The sequence below is a fragment of the Acanthopagrus latus genome, chromosome 4 (genome assembly GCF_904848185.1).
Source record: "Acanthopagrus latus isolate v.2019 chromosome 4, fAcaLat1.1, whole genome shotgun sequence".
Classification (NCBI taxonomy): Eukaryota; Metazoa; Chordata; class Actinopteri; order Spariformes; family Sparidae; genus Acanthopagrus; species Acanthopagrus latus.
Window position 1 is genome coordinate 15139453 of NC_051042.1, and position 16067 is coordinate 15155519.

Sequence of the window (16067 nt, forward strand, 5' to 3'; positions counted from 1 at the left end):
GACTGAGGAAAAAATCTGGGACGCAGTCACTTATTTCAAAGCATATATTTCATGAAATCACCGCAGGCGTCTGTTTCTAAAACACAAATGATGCATTTTCACAAATGTTAAATGAGGAGGAAGTAAAAAGTGCTTATTGTAGGCCTATTCTAAGTCTGCTTAATGTTCACTGAGGATACCTGTAATGTTTGATCTTTGCCACCAGGGGGAGCTAAGCATTAAAGTACAACATTCAACAGCATGTGCTTCCTATGACAAGTTATCTGCAGCTGTGGCAAGAGTCATCTGCAAACATTTAGTATCTTTCTCTCCAAAACACTGCTGATTTAGCGGGCAGAGTACACGATGGTTTTAGATAAGTAGTGTGTCCAGTGACAGGAGATACATGATCAACTGTTGGCACCTTTGGTAGCTGACTTGTACATTCATCCACACAAATAATCAGTTTCAGTAGAAAAACTTCAAGAGTTTTAACAGTGCAATCTTTAGTATGAGCACGATAAAAAGGCTATAGTGAAACAGTTTGAACCATCCTGCTCCTTGTTATCTGAGGGGCCCCTTGTTCCAAAACATCTTCATAAGTCCACGTTCCAGGTCTGATGATCTTCCGGATAACATTATTATCCAGATAAATGTCCCAAGCAGCAGATAAACCTGCTTCTGTTCCGTCAAACCACATGGCGTCTCCCCAGCCAACACCAGTGTCGCCTTTTCATACTTTTGAAATGTGAGTGAAGATGCAAAACTAAATGAAACAAACTTAATTTAGTGTCATTATTGAATCTGTCTGCATTTTTACTTCACTGATAGTGGCAACAAAGCTTTTATATTGGATATCTAAAGCTGCAATAATTCATCGATTAGTTCTCAACTGTTGTTGTTGTTGTAGTAATCGCCAGCTATTTTGATGAATTTTTAAATCCATTTCAGTGTTTGTTTGTATTTTTTAAGAAAATGTCTAAATGATCAGATTCCAGCTTCCTTAATGTGAATAGTGTCTGTTTCCTTTCCTCCTCTATGACAGTAAACTGAATATCTTTGGGTTGTGGACAAAACAAGACATTTGAGGAAACACTGACAGACATTTTTACCTTTCTTATTTGCATTTTTGTATAGACCGAACAACTAATCGATGAATCGAGAAATAATCGAAGTAAAAATTAGTTGCAGCTCTAGTTACATCAGTGCCTTGTGTAGTGGTGTGAAATGAAGATTCTTGTGGCCCCAATATATCAGTATGATGTTTGATGATGATGTAGGACTGTGGTGTCTCGTCCTCAGTCTCCACCTCTTCCTCATCCCTCTCGGCAGTCCACAAAGTTTCCTTTTATCCAGTAGCAGATCTGAGCATATTTGAGAGGGGTGATTCTCACTGCTACGTTAAATTCCTGAGACGCCCCTTGTCGCTCCACCCACTGATGCCCAGAAAACACACCTATCACCTTCCTCTCCCAGCGCTGGCGCCGGCCATCCCACATCCGGGCGTAGACTCCTGAGCCGCTGGCACCGGGCTGTGCGTCACAGTGCTGGTACAGCAGGTCTGACGTCTCCTCTCCGGCCCGACAGAACCGATACACCAGCTGGCCCGGGCGGTCGTTGTCGAATCCCGAGAAGTGGACCCGTCGCCCGGGCAGCCTCTGAGCCGGGGGACTCACTCCTAACTTCATGTGGCGGCGTTTGTGGGGTTTCTTGAGTTCAAGCAGCGCATAGTCATAGTCCATCCCAATGTCATTAGCGTTCCCTTTAATCCATCCCTTGGGGACGTGGGTGCGCCTGGCTCTGATCCACTGGAACTTCATTTTGTCGTTATTTGGCGGGGCGTAAGGAGCAGGGCCACCCTTAACGTGGCTGGTGAAGTTTGAGCGAAGGTAAATGGAGGGCGACTGTGTTTCTCGTTGCTTGGGTTTTAGAAACCCAACCCGAAGCTTCTGGGCTCCTTTCACATAGTTTTTACCGTCGTGAACGCAATGAGCTGCTGTGAGAACATGACGGTCCCCCACCAGCGTACCGGAACACCCAGTGGACAGTTTCACGGACACTGAGAACGGATATTTAAGCAGAAAGTCCTGTCCGGCAATGCTGAAACGCCCATCGTGGCCAAAGATCTGGCGCTTTCTCCTGACGTGTGGCCGCTCAGCCCGCCCAGACGACCCCGAGGAGGAAGCCGGACTGGTGTTTGAAGTGGGGTTGTAGCCGTAGATCCCAATGGCGGTCTCGGTGAGCTGGCCGTCAGAGTTAAGTGTCTCATAGGCCAGGAAATGCCGCAGGTCCCAGTAGCTCGGGCGAGGGGCTTTCTTGTGGCATTCAGGGTCACAGGGCGAGCTGACATCCAAGCGGGCCGGAGACAGGAAGCGAGGGGTTGGTCGAACCTCCGTCTGCTGTGGGAGGACCACAGGGACACGCTGGAGAACCCACTGGGGTCGGGAAAAGGAGGAGGAGAAGACAAGGGGGAGGGTAAGGAGATACAGGAGGGAGGTAAACCTGTGGATGCAGAAAAAGGAAGATGAAATGTGATTCATCAGAGTGTCTGACTCATCCATCTTCAGACTCCAACACGTCTGCAGACCTCAAATTCTGCTCAATGTGACCGGATGTCTGGTTCCCCTGAAAATACTCTCCCAGTATCGTGGATTTACAGGCATGAGAGTAGAGGGAGAGCGTTTCAACTCAAATTTCTTTTTATTTTATTTTTTTTTTATCTGCGCTGGAATTTGGCAGCTGTGTATTTCCACTGTTTATAATGCTGCAAACATGACAGACAGGGCGAAGATCAGGCCCTACTAGGCTCTGATGGAAAATTCCTGAAGCGGCCTGAGGGATTGGCCTTGAGCCTGCAAGAGAGGCCGAATAACATTTCTGTTGCACTGAATATGGACTTTACTTATTAAAGGGTTATGGGTGATTAAAGCTTTGTGTCTTAAACACAGTCGCGCTTTCGTTTCCCCAGACGTCCCCCACCTCACAGCCCTGTCTGCACTTCAACAGGCACTATTTAATTAGGAGACACAGGTAAATAGTGCAGAGATACAAATTAAAGCATCACCTTCATAAAGAACGACACATCTGCATCTTATCTGCCTCATGTTTAGCTCCTTTATTGTAGGAGTTACTAATCATTTTCTGTAATGCTTCACTGTGTGATTTTAATCAGAAGAGACGGAAAAAACAAATATTTTTAAAATACATTTTAGTTTGCATTATTACCTCATTAATGCTGTAAATACTACAAGTCTAGTTTGAATTTCGTCTCCAAAACTACAGAGTGCCCCTTTAAAATATCGTTAATCTATCGTTTTCATTTAGCACTGCGTCTTCAAAACCTATCTCCTGTCCCGAACACGTTTCTTCCCTGCCTCCAGACTCCTCTAGCTTCTGTAAATCCTCCTTTACGCACAAACAAACCCGAGCGAGAGGTGACTTACCGCGGGAGCGCAGTCCGGGAGCGCATGGTTTTGTTTGGTCTCTGCAGGTGAGCTGCTGGTTGAACACTGAGGGGTAATCCCCCGCCACCCCACCCACCCTCAGACCAGAACAGGCAGAGCCCGCGATGCGAGTGGAGCTGATGAACAGACCTGCTGCACAAAGACACCTCTCGGCTCTTCTCTCAGGAGCTGACGGCGTTATTTAATCCGCATGCACAGTTTGGAGTCGTTCGAGAGGCTGATGGTTTGGATCATCGTGCGCTGCCTGAGGAGGAGGAGGAGGAGGAGGAGGAGGAGGAGGTCTCCTGACTGACTGAGCTCACACTGTCACATCTGCAGACGAGGATACGCACAGTGAGTGTAGCTGATCCCAGCACGGTCATGTGACACATCCCATCACTGCCGCTGGCTACTGCGCTCATCGTGTTGCTTTCAGGCGACTCCTCTCTCCTCGGTTCAGCAGGGAGGTTAATGAGGACTCAGTCAAACCCGCAGCTGTTTATTTATGTATTTTTAAAAAAATAATAAAATAAAATAAAAAATGATGCATTTGTTTTCAGAACTATTTGTAATTTCCAGCGCACCTCAGGTATTACCCATCACTCAGATTTCATCAGGGCTGCAGTCAGTGATCACTTCCCCTAAGTGAATTTAGGCCTAATTGTTTCCTCTGTAGAATTTCAGAAACAGTGTCATGACAAGTTCCCAGCGACCGAGACTGCATATGAAGTGTGCTTCTTTGTCTGAGCAGTAAGTGAACATCCATGAGTGATTCAGTGCAAATACTGCAAAGTGAACAATGAACGATGGGCTGCTTGAACCACTTATTTTAGCAATAAACTTAACAGAACTTGCCAGAATGATATGTTGCATTTATTCTTGCAGGTCTTATAAGAGGTTTATCATTTATAACTAATTTAATAACTAATCGAATAACTATTTATTGATGTTTAACTGCCTGTATTATGCAGTGCTTTAAAGTCAGTTATAAACCACTGATCCAAATCACTTGTGGGTTGCCAGGTTGGGAAACATTCTCCTTGCAGTTGTGTACTAGTTTTAAATGTTGGTAATCCATTAAAAATATCTTCAAATGTATCCTTTATTTCACCAGGTAAACACCTCATTAAGGTTAAAACCTCTTCTCCTTAGTGTGGCCTGGCCCGGTGGGGCAACTAAACATCATCACACAACAGCAGAAAACACAATGCAAACAAACACGTGCAACTGTCGCACACTACAGATGAGCGAACGCAATATTCAGCTAAAGTGCAAAACAAGATCAGGGAACAACGAATCAACAAATATGACTATAAATCAATTTCAGGGGTGTTTAAGAACAAACACATCAACCAAGACTTCTAAAATCGTGTTCTTTTTCCGCCATGATTATCAACGCCGAAAATCTCAGGTCCTTCTGCAGATCATTCCAGGAAACATGTTCAGCATATTTTTAAGCTTCCTTGCCAAGTTCTCCTCAAACTCTGGGGACCAGCATCTGTAGAATAGAGTGCTGGCCATATTCATTTAGGTTTCTATACACATATGTACACAGACAAGAAGCCCAAAGGGGGATTTTACGTGTACAAACCAACCAATAAGACAGTCTGCGGACATACAGGGATGTCCATTTAGCTGCAGCATAGAAAGCATACGTACGTACAGAGATTTCAACAGCCAATAATAAAACCCACAGTCATACAAGGAGATATGTTGTTAAGAAACAGATATTGTTCAAGATTCTCTGCAGGAGATTCTTCACAACCTGGCACCACAAAAAGTTGTTCTTATGGCTCATAACTGATATATAAATAAGAAGGTAACTGAAAAATGTATAAACCATTATCTTTATCGCAATGAGATTATCATTACATCAACTTACACACTCTTTGTTTATGTATTTATTTTCAGGAAAAGGTAACAGTTAGTATAGATACTAAGTCTTGCTTGGTATTCACTACATAAATACAGTCTCATCACCATATTTTGGCTCTAGTCTCACAGAGGATGATCCTCTGAGGGGCTGCCCAGAGTTTACAGCCGCTTGACGTGTTGTTATCAACAGGACAGGCCGAAACAGCTGGACGGAGACATGTGCAGCCCGTCCGAAGCCGAGGTCGTAGAGAGAGGAAACGTGCGAGTGCAGAGAGGATGATGGACAAGGAACTGGAGGGGTGTGTTTCTGTGTGTGTGCTTGTTTGTGTTTGAGGGGAAAAAATTGCAACATTGCGAATGCTTTGACCCACTCGTCACACAAAACACTGACCCACATTCATTCTTTATCTGGGGGGGGGGGGACTCGACCAGATTCCCCCCCCCACTCCTTCTCTCTCTTTCCCCTCTCGCTTTGTGTCACTCACACAAACGGCATCAAACTTCTCATTAAATAATTACGTAGCACACATACGTCGCTGCTTTGCCTAAACAAACTTTCACACTGTTGGTTTCGCCCTTGTGACTCCTCTTGGCATAATCACAGACACGGTTCACTTGGTAGGGAGCTGTTTATCTCACAACAGAGACCTCGCTCGTTTCACAATCGTGCAGCTCTCTGAAATGTGACATTTACATTCAAAAGCCACCTCTCTCCTGCTGCGACCTTTCCCTCGGTTGGTAACCAGCTCAGTGAGAGGAGCGCGGCTCTGATGCCAGTGTCGGATGGTTTTTTTTGTTGTTTTTTTTTTTTTTTCCACTTGACCCACCCATGCTGAAAATGTGCAAGCTGGTGGTAGAAATTATGCCATGTAATGATTTCATTAGGCTCAGCTGCCACCAGAAAGAGAGAGAAAGAAAGAAAGAAAGAAAGAAAGAAAGACGGGGTGGGGGCAGTGAGTGGGGACTCATGCATGGCTGAACAGTTAGCCGACCTCCACCCATCCCTCCCTGTCCTGCAGCAGTTTGTTCATAAGTGGAGTTTGTCATGAAAGCGTTGCAGAATATCCGTGCAGCTGAGTGTTCTGGTACAAAAAAAGTTTGACATTTTGGAAACTATGTTTATTGACTCTCTGGCGGGGAGTTAGATGAGAGGGTAACTCTCATGTGGTTAATTTGTAGTTGGAGCCACCAGGCAGTTAGGTCGGGGACTGCCCATTGTTTCCAACGGCCTATTATTCCAAAACTCCAATAGTCTGAAAAAAATGTTTGATTGGACCAAAAACCCCTTTATCCTACAGCCCGTTTATCCTGAAAACAAAAGCGCAAGCCTCTGAAGGCCGGTCAGTAGATTGTAGATTGTTCTAAAAATAGGCACTCTCCTATGCTATGCTATGCTGAGGGCAAACAAAACATTATTTTAAATTACATATCAGTTTCAGTAATCTTATTTGATATTCTGTAGTATTTTGATAGTATTTTATTATATATATATTTTTGAAATGTACTATGTATTTCTCTTTAAAAAAAAAAAAAAAAATCTTGGATTCCTCCACATGCCACTGGAGGAAGACTGCTACTGGTACTTGCCCTACTACGATTAGAAAACAGTGGTCTTAGTGTATTTGGGGGTGCAGGAAAGGACGAAGTCAGGTGACCTCTGTTGTCATGGTAACAATAGTCAGGTGACGTTTGACATCATGGCAACAATGATAAATATTTGGTTAAAGTTTTGAAACGTAAGCAGTTTTGTAAGGTTTAATCATCAGAACTACTTGGTTAGGTTTTGGGAAGAATCATAATTTGGGTTCAAATAAATTCAGTTTTATCAGTTAAGTGTGTATGTTAGTAATACCAGAGTGGGTCTTTTTGACCTAGAGGGGAATGGCATAGCACCGTTAGCTTAGCATCAAAACTGGAAACAGGAAACAGCTAGCTTGGCTAGGTTCACATACAAGCCTGGGCCACTGCAGCAAGGACAGGGTCTCTGTGCATACATGAGACACCTGCTCTACTAACTGAGCTGGTGGACAACTGAAGCCTCTAAAGTTGTCAACACATCATTAATATATTCAGTCTTTTCATCACTGTGAGGTTGCCAGGTAACCAGGGTCATCTTCAGGAAGTTCCTGTGGCTGGCTGAGAAACAGTCCAGCACATAAAACCCATAGAACGGTGAATAGTGGTTCTTACATTTAGGTTTCTGTGCAGATATTTCAAAAAGATCATGCTTGAATAAGTAAGCTTCAAAAGTGATTTTGTTTAGTATTTGGCAGATCCCAGCTAGCTGTCTCTGTTTCCAGTCTTTATCCTAATCCTATCTAACCAGCTGCAGGCTTTCGCTTCTTTATTTACCATATAGGCATGAGAGGGATATCAGTCCTCTCATCTCAGTGTTGAAAGGCAAAGAAACTATTGCTTTTAAAAAAGATTCAAATCCTGTTCAAGGGCTCCTGCAAATGATTATAGACCTGCACCTTTGCCAGGACACAGGGTGGACCTGCTGGCTCATCAAACACCGCTCTGAAGAACACAACACCCCACCCATCCCTCAGCACAAATTCACAATTAGCACTCGCACACACAAACCTCTCTCTGGTGCAGTAACTGGGGCAGGACGGTCTGAGGAGCGATCCGTCCTCCTCCGCAGCTCTGCTGGTTTCTCACATTTTCACATCAGCTCAAAGTTACCTGAAGTTTTATATCCAAGCTCTATGTTGATGTTTTCTTACATTCCCAGCATTTGTTATTCTCCCTTTTTATCTGTGCACATTTTAAACACGGACCTGGGAAGCTGAAATTAGATTAAAAGAACAATTTTGGCGGAAATAATGATTATTTTTTTTCATCCTTAGGACAACAGGAAGGGATGCCCTTTTCTACCAGTGCCTGGGTGTTAATAAAGGAGACATTTGTGTTTGTTTTGAATTGTTATGAAAGGACCCGTTTGTTTGGCTATGGCTGCTGTTGTCAAGGAAACCCACATTCCCCGGAGTACTGTTCATGTTAATTGTTTTATTCCTCCCACTCTCCTCCTCTCTCCTCTGGCCACAGACACAATCAAGCAAGTGTGGCTGTCCTCACATGTTTGAATCTTCTCTCTTTACGTCCTTCTATCTGTCTGCTGACCTGCCTTTCAGCCAGTCTGTCTGTCTGTTCCCTCGTTGTATTTCCCCGTCCTTGTGCCTCTCTGTCTCTTGTTTGAATCGTCTCTCCCATCCTGGACCTCTCGTCTCTTCTTGTGCTCGTCCCTAAGAGGCCATGAGACAGCTGTTTGGCAAAACGAGTGGCCACGGAGCTCTTTGGAGAAGTTATTTGCTGTGAAATCGAGGGGGGAAGCTAAAGCCAAGTTTAAAGCTAAAGGAAAAGAAAGCCAAAAGAAAGATAATATAACTGTTGGCAAGGACATTTGATGTATAAATTTTGACGGCTCATATAAAAGATGGTAAACGCCGTCTCGTTCAGCTGAAGCTAAAGGAAATTCCCACTCTTGACGCTCATTTCCTCCACTTAATTTCTAGTTTACTGTTTGGAGCATTGACTTTCCTCCGCCATGCATGTATACCGTATGCCATTTCGTGAATTCCTGTTTCCTGTTTTTGTTGCATACATTGGTTGCATCCTGTTGCCCCAACAATCACTTCACGGTGCTGCCTTCACTGTACACATCAACTGTTCGAAGGACGTCTCTATTGTTTGGGATCTAATGTTGACATGACATTGTGTATGTTTTATTTGGTGGAGACAAATCTGGAAATAAATGGCTTAAATTCTAATTCGGCTTCTAATTCGAGTGTTTCTCCCTGAGTGTGCTATTCATCCTTAAGGCCCAGGAAAGTATTTTGTTCCTAATGGTCACACTGATTTTCAACGGGACTAATTAAAGAACAAATATATAGTAGTCTTTAAACACATTTTCTGTAGATTAGATTGTAAACATGACCCCAATAAGATTTGTGTTTGATTTATTTGAGTTTGCCAAGCACTTTCTAGGTCACTGCAAATTCTTGTTGTATGTGTGTAAAAACATTTTCTTGCCTGCACCTTTATTCCTGTTTACAATCATTCACAATCATCATATAAAGCAGCAGAGCATTGTGTGCCTCTCGAACATGGCTGCATAGCTGTAGGCTTAGCATGCCTGAGAAGTGCTGGCGGAAAGATCACATTATACACAAACAAGATTCATTCTTCCTTAGTTGCAGCAAACGCAACACATGATCCGCCGATGAGCTTCTTCTGTTCAGAGCTTAACAAAATGTTTAGCACTGTCAAACAGTAATGTTGTAAAATGGCATAACTTCCTACTGTCTGCTGGCTCTACCCCACAGAAAAACACGTCTCGAGGTAGAGATGATCGCCAGCAGCACAGTTGCCCTCACAGTTACTCTCTCAAAGGGCCACATCTTTTTTGGACCTCTGGTGCCTGTCAGAGCACCTTGATCTCCATCTTTCTTCATTTCAGACAATGCACCCCCACCACATATACAGTACGTCACACACTGTGTAGCCAGCTGCCGTCAGTGCTCCCTCACTCCCCCTTATATTTAAAAAGACATGATGCAAGGAGTGGCTCTTGCATAATTCTTAGGGTACAGTTAATTTTTGAAGAGTAACTTCACAGCAGGCTGTCTTTTGCTGCCCTCTCCGATTAAAAGTTCCAGGCTTGTTTCACGTCTCGCCACACCCGGCAGGTGGAGTTGGATGTGGTCAGAGGTGCGACTTGCCGCACCTGTAACCACACCGAACAGCAATGCTGTGGAGAGGCGACCTGTACGTCACTGCAGCAAGATGAGAAGGAAATCTCTAAAGAGCAACTTAAAAACAATTAAAAGATCATCGCCATATGCAGACGCTTCAATTGTCATTACGTTTTTGTTTTGTTACTTTTATTTTTGTCGGCTGACTCAGTGGAACGATTATTATGTATGACAGAAATACATCAATAAGCTGTCGAGAAGTGAAAAGAGAAGTGAGTGTAGACGTGACTCCAGGCTGTGGTCAGCGTCTGACATCACTGCTGGGGTCAGTGTGTAAGGATTTTCATATTTTGTCAACGGGTCACACGCACACCAAGTTAAGCATTCAAGTTAAATAGAGGAAGTAAAATGAATATAATGTCAAAGAGCACACACACACACACACACACACACACACACACATACACACACACACACACACACAGTACAGTGTTTCTCTCCCTCAGTGTCCTTACACATACCAATGCTTTTGATGACCGAGGCGTTCTAAACAGTTTTTACGCCTACAGGAACGGAGTTTTGCACCGTGACTAAGGGTAAAACCCTCGGCTTGGCATGACATGTGATACTCTGGCTCACTGGAAAAATGACTCACATCCTTGTGAAAGATATGGCAAAGCATTTACAACATCCAGCGCGAGACGTGATCTTCTGTTTTGCACGTTTTTGTGGTTTACAATTCGATGTAATTTGATGTCCTTGCACACGTAATTTGGTTTCATCTAGAAGGTAAAGATTATATGAACGCCTCTGAAGTCATTTTTCACTCCTAAGGCCAGGGCACATAATCAGATGAGAGGGTAATTTAATCAAAACATCGAGCCTTTCATTATACGAAGCTCTGTGGTATTCACCGTTCAGTAATAGGAATGCTGGTCATGGGTACAAATTTGTTTCAACAAGGCTCATGATCTGACATCACAGATGAGACAGAGGGAACGATGAGCAGGAGATGCACTTCTGGCTCACTTCACACTGCCTCTCCTGAGCTTCATTTCTTTATTTTTCATCTTTTTTAACAGCTTGGGCTGATGTGACCCTTTCAAGTCCTTTGAGAGGTCCTGCGTGTGAGGTTGGGTTCAAGAAATAAATGTCAAATTATGTGACTGCTGCTAAATCTGGCTCTAGTTGTATTATTCTTTGTCCTACATCATCATTTTCAAGTGTAGAACACGTTTGAGTCGGTTCATACTTGTCATGTTTTATTGGACAACAGAGTGTTCAGTGTAATTAGAAAACGCATAGTAATTAACGCAGTAATACTAGTCTTTGGGATGCCAATTTTGTAAAGTGAAATCTGATGTTGAAGTGCCACGAAACATCCTAATCTTGTCCAGAAGTTGAACTGAATGTTACTGCTTTTCTAAGGGAAGTGTCCACTTCTGATTGAAACGCCACAAATATACAATCAGTTAATTCACTCAACAATTTAAATTTCAACAAAACACCCTCTGATCAGCAGACTCTGCTGCACCTTGGCTGACAAAATGCACTAAAGCCCCCTTTATGCAGGTTTATATGTATGTTTAGTGTATAACATCATGAAACCATTAAGATCAATGCAGCTTCATTTTGACATTCCAGCCTGAGACTACGTGATGTTAACGTTACTAATATTGTAATGACTATATGACTAGTCATCATTGCAATATTATCTGCGCTATATTTTTTTTACAGGACTCATGGGTCGAACCACACCCATCAAATTATGCTTCAATGACACAAAGTTTCATGCATCCAGTGTGGGTGGTGCACCCCAGCATGGTGTTACAGTAGTTAGCACTGGTGCCCTATAGCAAGAATGTGCTGGGTTCAAATCCCAGCTAAGTGAAGTCATCACTGTGTGGAGTTTGAATGTGCTCCTTGTGGGGGCTCTGGTTCAAAGCATGTTTATTGGGTAATTTCTCCGGTCAGAGCCCTTGACCAAGGCACCTGGTAATAATCCTGAGGCAGAGAAAACATTCCACTGGTGGCCAAAATAACCACAATGCCTTTAGTTGTAAGACAAGAAATAGTGTACTTGCAATTCTACGGATATGTGGGGCAGATGCTTCAAGTGACGCAAAAGCAATGGCACGCATAGTTGCATTCGATAATATATCACTTCCGCTCAAGCTCCAGCTGAACTTGTCTGTGTGCATAGACCTAATTATGACACTTTGTCTCCTCTCTTCTCACCCTTTTCTCTTCCTTCTGCACAGTAGGTACAGCAGAACATGTTCCCTTCAGGCACCATGTTTGTGTACTGCAGTCATGAAGACACTCTGGTTAGCTCTATAACTGCCCTTTGCAAAGAGCACGTGTTAAATATGTTCACCAGAGATGTTTCTTGTGTCAACCTGCGCCAGATGTTTTCATTTGCATTCGCCTCAAGCATAGGCAATGTTTGTGGCCTAATACAGGTATATACAGGTATAATTGCAGGCCTTTATGGCTTTTATTTTTATATTTATTATTATTATTTATATTTCCTTTACATTTTGAAAACACCCATTCAGCAGTCAGTTTGATGGAATCTTTACTCCTGGACATTCAGATAAATGTGAAACCATTCTTCACAAAGCACTTACAGCATGTGAATCCTCATAAAACCAACTGCTGTTTAAACATTTTGGTTTATGTACGCATCAGACAAACAAGATACTTTGTGTGCTAATTAATTCAGCTTTATAGGTGCTCTGAGGCATAGTTTTGTACTTCAGAGACCCATGCTAGCTCTTTCTCCCTGCTTCTTGCCTCTGTGCTAAGCTAATGTTGTCTTGACTCCAACTACATATTCAACAAACCAATATGAGGTTACAAGGATCATACATGTAGGGAAAAAAAAAAAAAAAACGTTTGTAAGACGTTTGTGGTGGATGGATGGATAGATGGGTGGATGACAGATGGATGATGATGTATGGATGATGATGTATGGAAAGATGGATGGATGGATGGACAGCTGGAGGATGGATGATGGATGGATGCATGGATGTGGATGAACAGATGGATGGATGGATGGATGGATGGATGGACAGATGGATGATGGATGATGTATGGGTGGAACAGATAGATGGATGGTTGGATGTCATGAATAGCATACCACATATACTTCACAATAAAACACAACAGTAAATCTAGTCATAAACTTCTCCAAAGATTATCACATTTTGTGTCATCCTGATTGTATCATACTGTTTACATTCATTTTCAAAGTATACAAGCAGCATGCTTTATGCATCCAACTGTGCTGCATGCCAAAGGAGTGGGACTGGGACTGGTTTCTCCCATCCTGATCCAAGTTGAGTCACTGCGAGCATCCACCCATCCCTGAGAGAGCCACCACACACTGAGAAAAGTGACAGTCCATCGGCTCCAGAGAGACTCCAGATATTGGGAATTCCTGCGAATCAAATCCATCTTTAAACCTGCAAGTCCTCACAAAGGAATTTTTTCAGGGCTTTCATCCAAGGATTGCCTCATTCTCTGAGCAAAAGCTATTCATCCTTGAGTCTGTAGCAGTTATGTGTGATTGAGATACTAATTTCTCACAGTCGAGCACATCTTGAGATAATATCTCGCCCCACAGCAGTTCAAGCCGCGTGTGAACAGAGTTTTTAGGGAGCAACAAGTGGTTCAGTGTGTGGATCAGTGTCAGGAAGGAGATGAGCATCTGTTGCTCAGGAGACATTGTATTAATCTCTCAAATGTTCTTTCCAGAGCTGCAGGGACAGTGCATGTAGCTGTGTGACTCAGATAACCCAAAGCACTACTGGAACACTGACTGTTATTCAGCTGCAGGTTTCCTGTTATGTATTCGTTTCTGACAGTAGACAACATTATTTTTCTCTTCCTGATGACCTCACAGTTCAGAGGTCAGAGGTTAAACTTCTTCCAGCCAGGCAGAGGTGGTCTGACCACACGACGCAAGCTTAAACATGGAGTCTACTTGCATACCAGCAAGATCACTTCTGACCATAATAAGCACCCAGCAGACCACAATCGCCCCATTATGAACTTCTGATGATGAAATGATCTCCATTTCTCTGGTCCAGACCCAGTTTTCTCCACAGTACAGCGTGTGTGTCTGTGGGGGGTGTGGGGGATGTTTTCGATGGGGGGTTGGGATTTGGGACCTGTGAGTCACTTCCAGGCCAGGTCCGTTCAGCTCTGATTGAACAAACGAAGCCCTTTTGTTCACTTGAATGAGGCCAGTCCGGTGGAGCAGACACAAACATTGGTCATGTGCCAAACAAATTGGAAATTGTTCACCTTTTGTCACAAATAAAAAAAAAAAACTTTTGGGACATTAAAGTCATGCGATTGTAGTTTATCGCCTAAAATTACCTTTTTTTAAAATCTGGATTTTGCATTTGTGCTTCAAAAATAATAAAAGTGGCGTTCATCTCTGACGATTACCTTGCTGAACGAAATGTGTCATGTCATGTCAACATGTGTTTGCCACAGAGAGTGGGAGCAGGGCGATGGCAAATTCTCTGGTTAGCTTGCAATTGGTTTAGCTTGTTAGTAAGCTGATATTTTCCCATCCGCACTAAACACAAAGCACAGATGATGGGAATGTATTTAAGTCTGCTTTTAGTCATATATAAGTAGTTCTATAGTTTTATCAGATATTTCTATCTGGACCAAAGTGGTGGACTGCAGTTAACACTCAGGGACACCCAGGACAATGTCAGTACAGAACAATGGTCCATCAGCCTAAATTCTCATATTTCAACCATTTCAAGCATCCAGTAGGCAGCTGGCAGCAGACTTTGTTTTTAAAAGGCTGCTGTCAGCAGTCCTCCCAAAGATAATGTTGTGTTGAAAATGTTATTTTGATGATGTGATTGTTGTAAGAACAGAAGAAACAGAAGTGCGCTTGTGCAGAACTTGTGTGTCCCCGGAAGGCTTGAGATGTTTGTCGCATAATAATGGCCGCTTTCACCGTTATTAACCCAATTAACTCAGCTGGTGTTTGGCAGGAAACTTCTGCCAAACATCTGCTCTACATGAGACATGTGCTACACAGGGCTGTTGCACACACAGCTGCAGGGACACTATAGGTGCTGGTCCATTGAAACTATCTGAAAGACTCAGACTCTGACTTCCAGAGCATCAAACACAGCAGCCTGGTCAGTGGCTATATGCTGTTATGGTCGACGCTGTAGTCAGCGTCTACTAGTAAGGGTCAAAATGTCTACTAGTAATACTAGTACGTCTCTTTTGGCATCACTAGTACCACTAATGAGATCAAAAACATCTTACTAGTGCTACTAGTGGACATTTTGGCTCTTACTAGTGCTACTAGTGGGCATTTTTGCTGTTACTAGTAGTACTAGTAAGGTAGAATATACCTTACTAGTACTACTAGTGGACATTTTTGTACTTACTAGTAGTACTAGTGAGGTAAAAAATGCCTTACTAATGCTACTAGTGGGCATTTTGGTGCTACTAGTAGGGTCCAAAAGGCTACTAGTGAGTGACACATGCCTACTAGTAGGGCCTAGTTGTGTTACTAGTGCAGCATAGTAGTTTACTAGTAGGGTTTGATTGCGCACTAGTAGGCCAAAAGTGGCACTAGTAGTGGAAAAAACGTTACTGGTAAGACACAGTCGTTCTACTAGTGCGCCCTAGTAGTTCTACTAGTGCGCCAAATTGTCTTACTAGTGAGGACAAAAAGCTTACTAGTACATGAACCTTAAGTCTGATATCAAGGATATTGAATAAATGCTCAAACGGCTTTCCATACAGCCCCCTAGCATCAGCCCTTGCAGCGTCCCTCTTGTGCAATGATATAAACTGTGAGAAAAGTTCTTTTCTTTCCGGGGTTGGATGGGTCATTTACAGGAATTTCTCTCCAGAGATCAGGATCTTCGTCCTGTTGTAGTTTCCAGGTAGCACATGTGTAAAAGTGGTTTAAGATGGTTAAAATGGTTTAGCATTATGCCTGCTAAACATTAGCATGTTAGCATTTGGTAAGAAAGTAAGTAAGAAAACCAAAATGTTGTGAATGTATATTGTGTTTTGCACT

The 16067-nt window shown here is 43.1% G+C and overlaps 1 protein-coding gene across 1 annotated transcript; it reads right to left on the reverse strand.

The window, feature by feature from the left end:
• Window positions 1–29: 29 nt before the first annotated feature.
• On the reverse strand, window positions 30–3890 carry LOC119017876 (serine protease 23-like). Its single transcript, XM_037095016.1, has 2 exons — window positions 3423–3890; window positions 30–2481 (listed from the first exon to the last, which is right to left on the reverse strand). The coding sequence occupies exons 1-2, from the start codon at window positions 3446–3448 to the stop codon at window positions 1296–1298; spliced, it is 1212 nt and encodes a 403-aa protein (XP_036950911.1). The 5' UTR covers window positions 3449–3890; the 3' UTR covers window positions 30–1295.
• Between the last annotated feature and the right edge of the window lie 12177 nt (window positions 3891–16067).

What these genes read in the sequence shown, in the direction of transcription:
- LOC119017876 (XM_037095016.1), bottom strand. Translation starts at nt 3,448, where the DNA reads ATGCGCTCCCGGACTGCGCTCCCGCG. An exon ending in TCCCGGACTGCGCTCCCGCG is followed by an intron (nt 2,482 to 3,422) that starts GTAAGTCACCTC and finishes CTGCATCCACAG; the next exon opens with GTTTACCTCCCTCCTGTATC.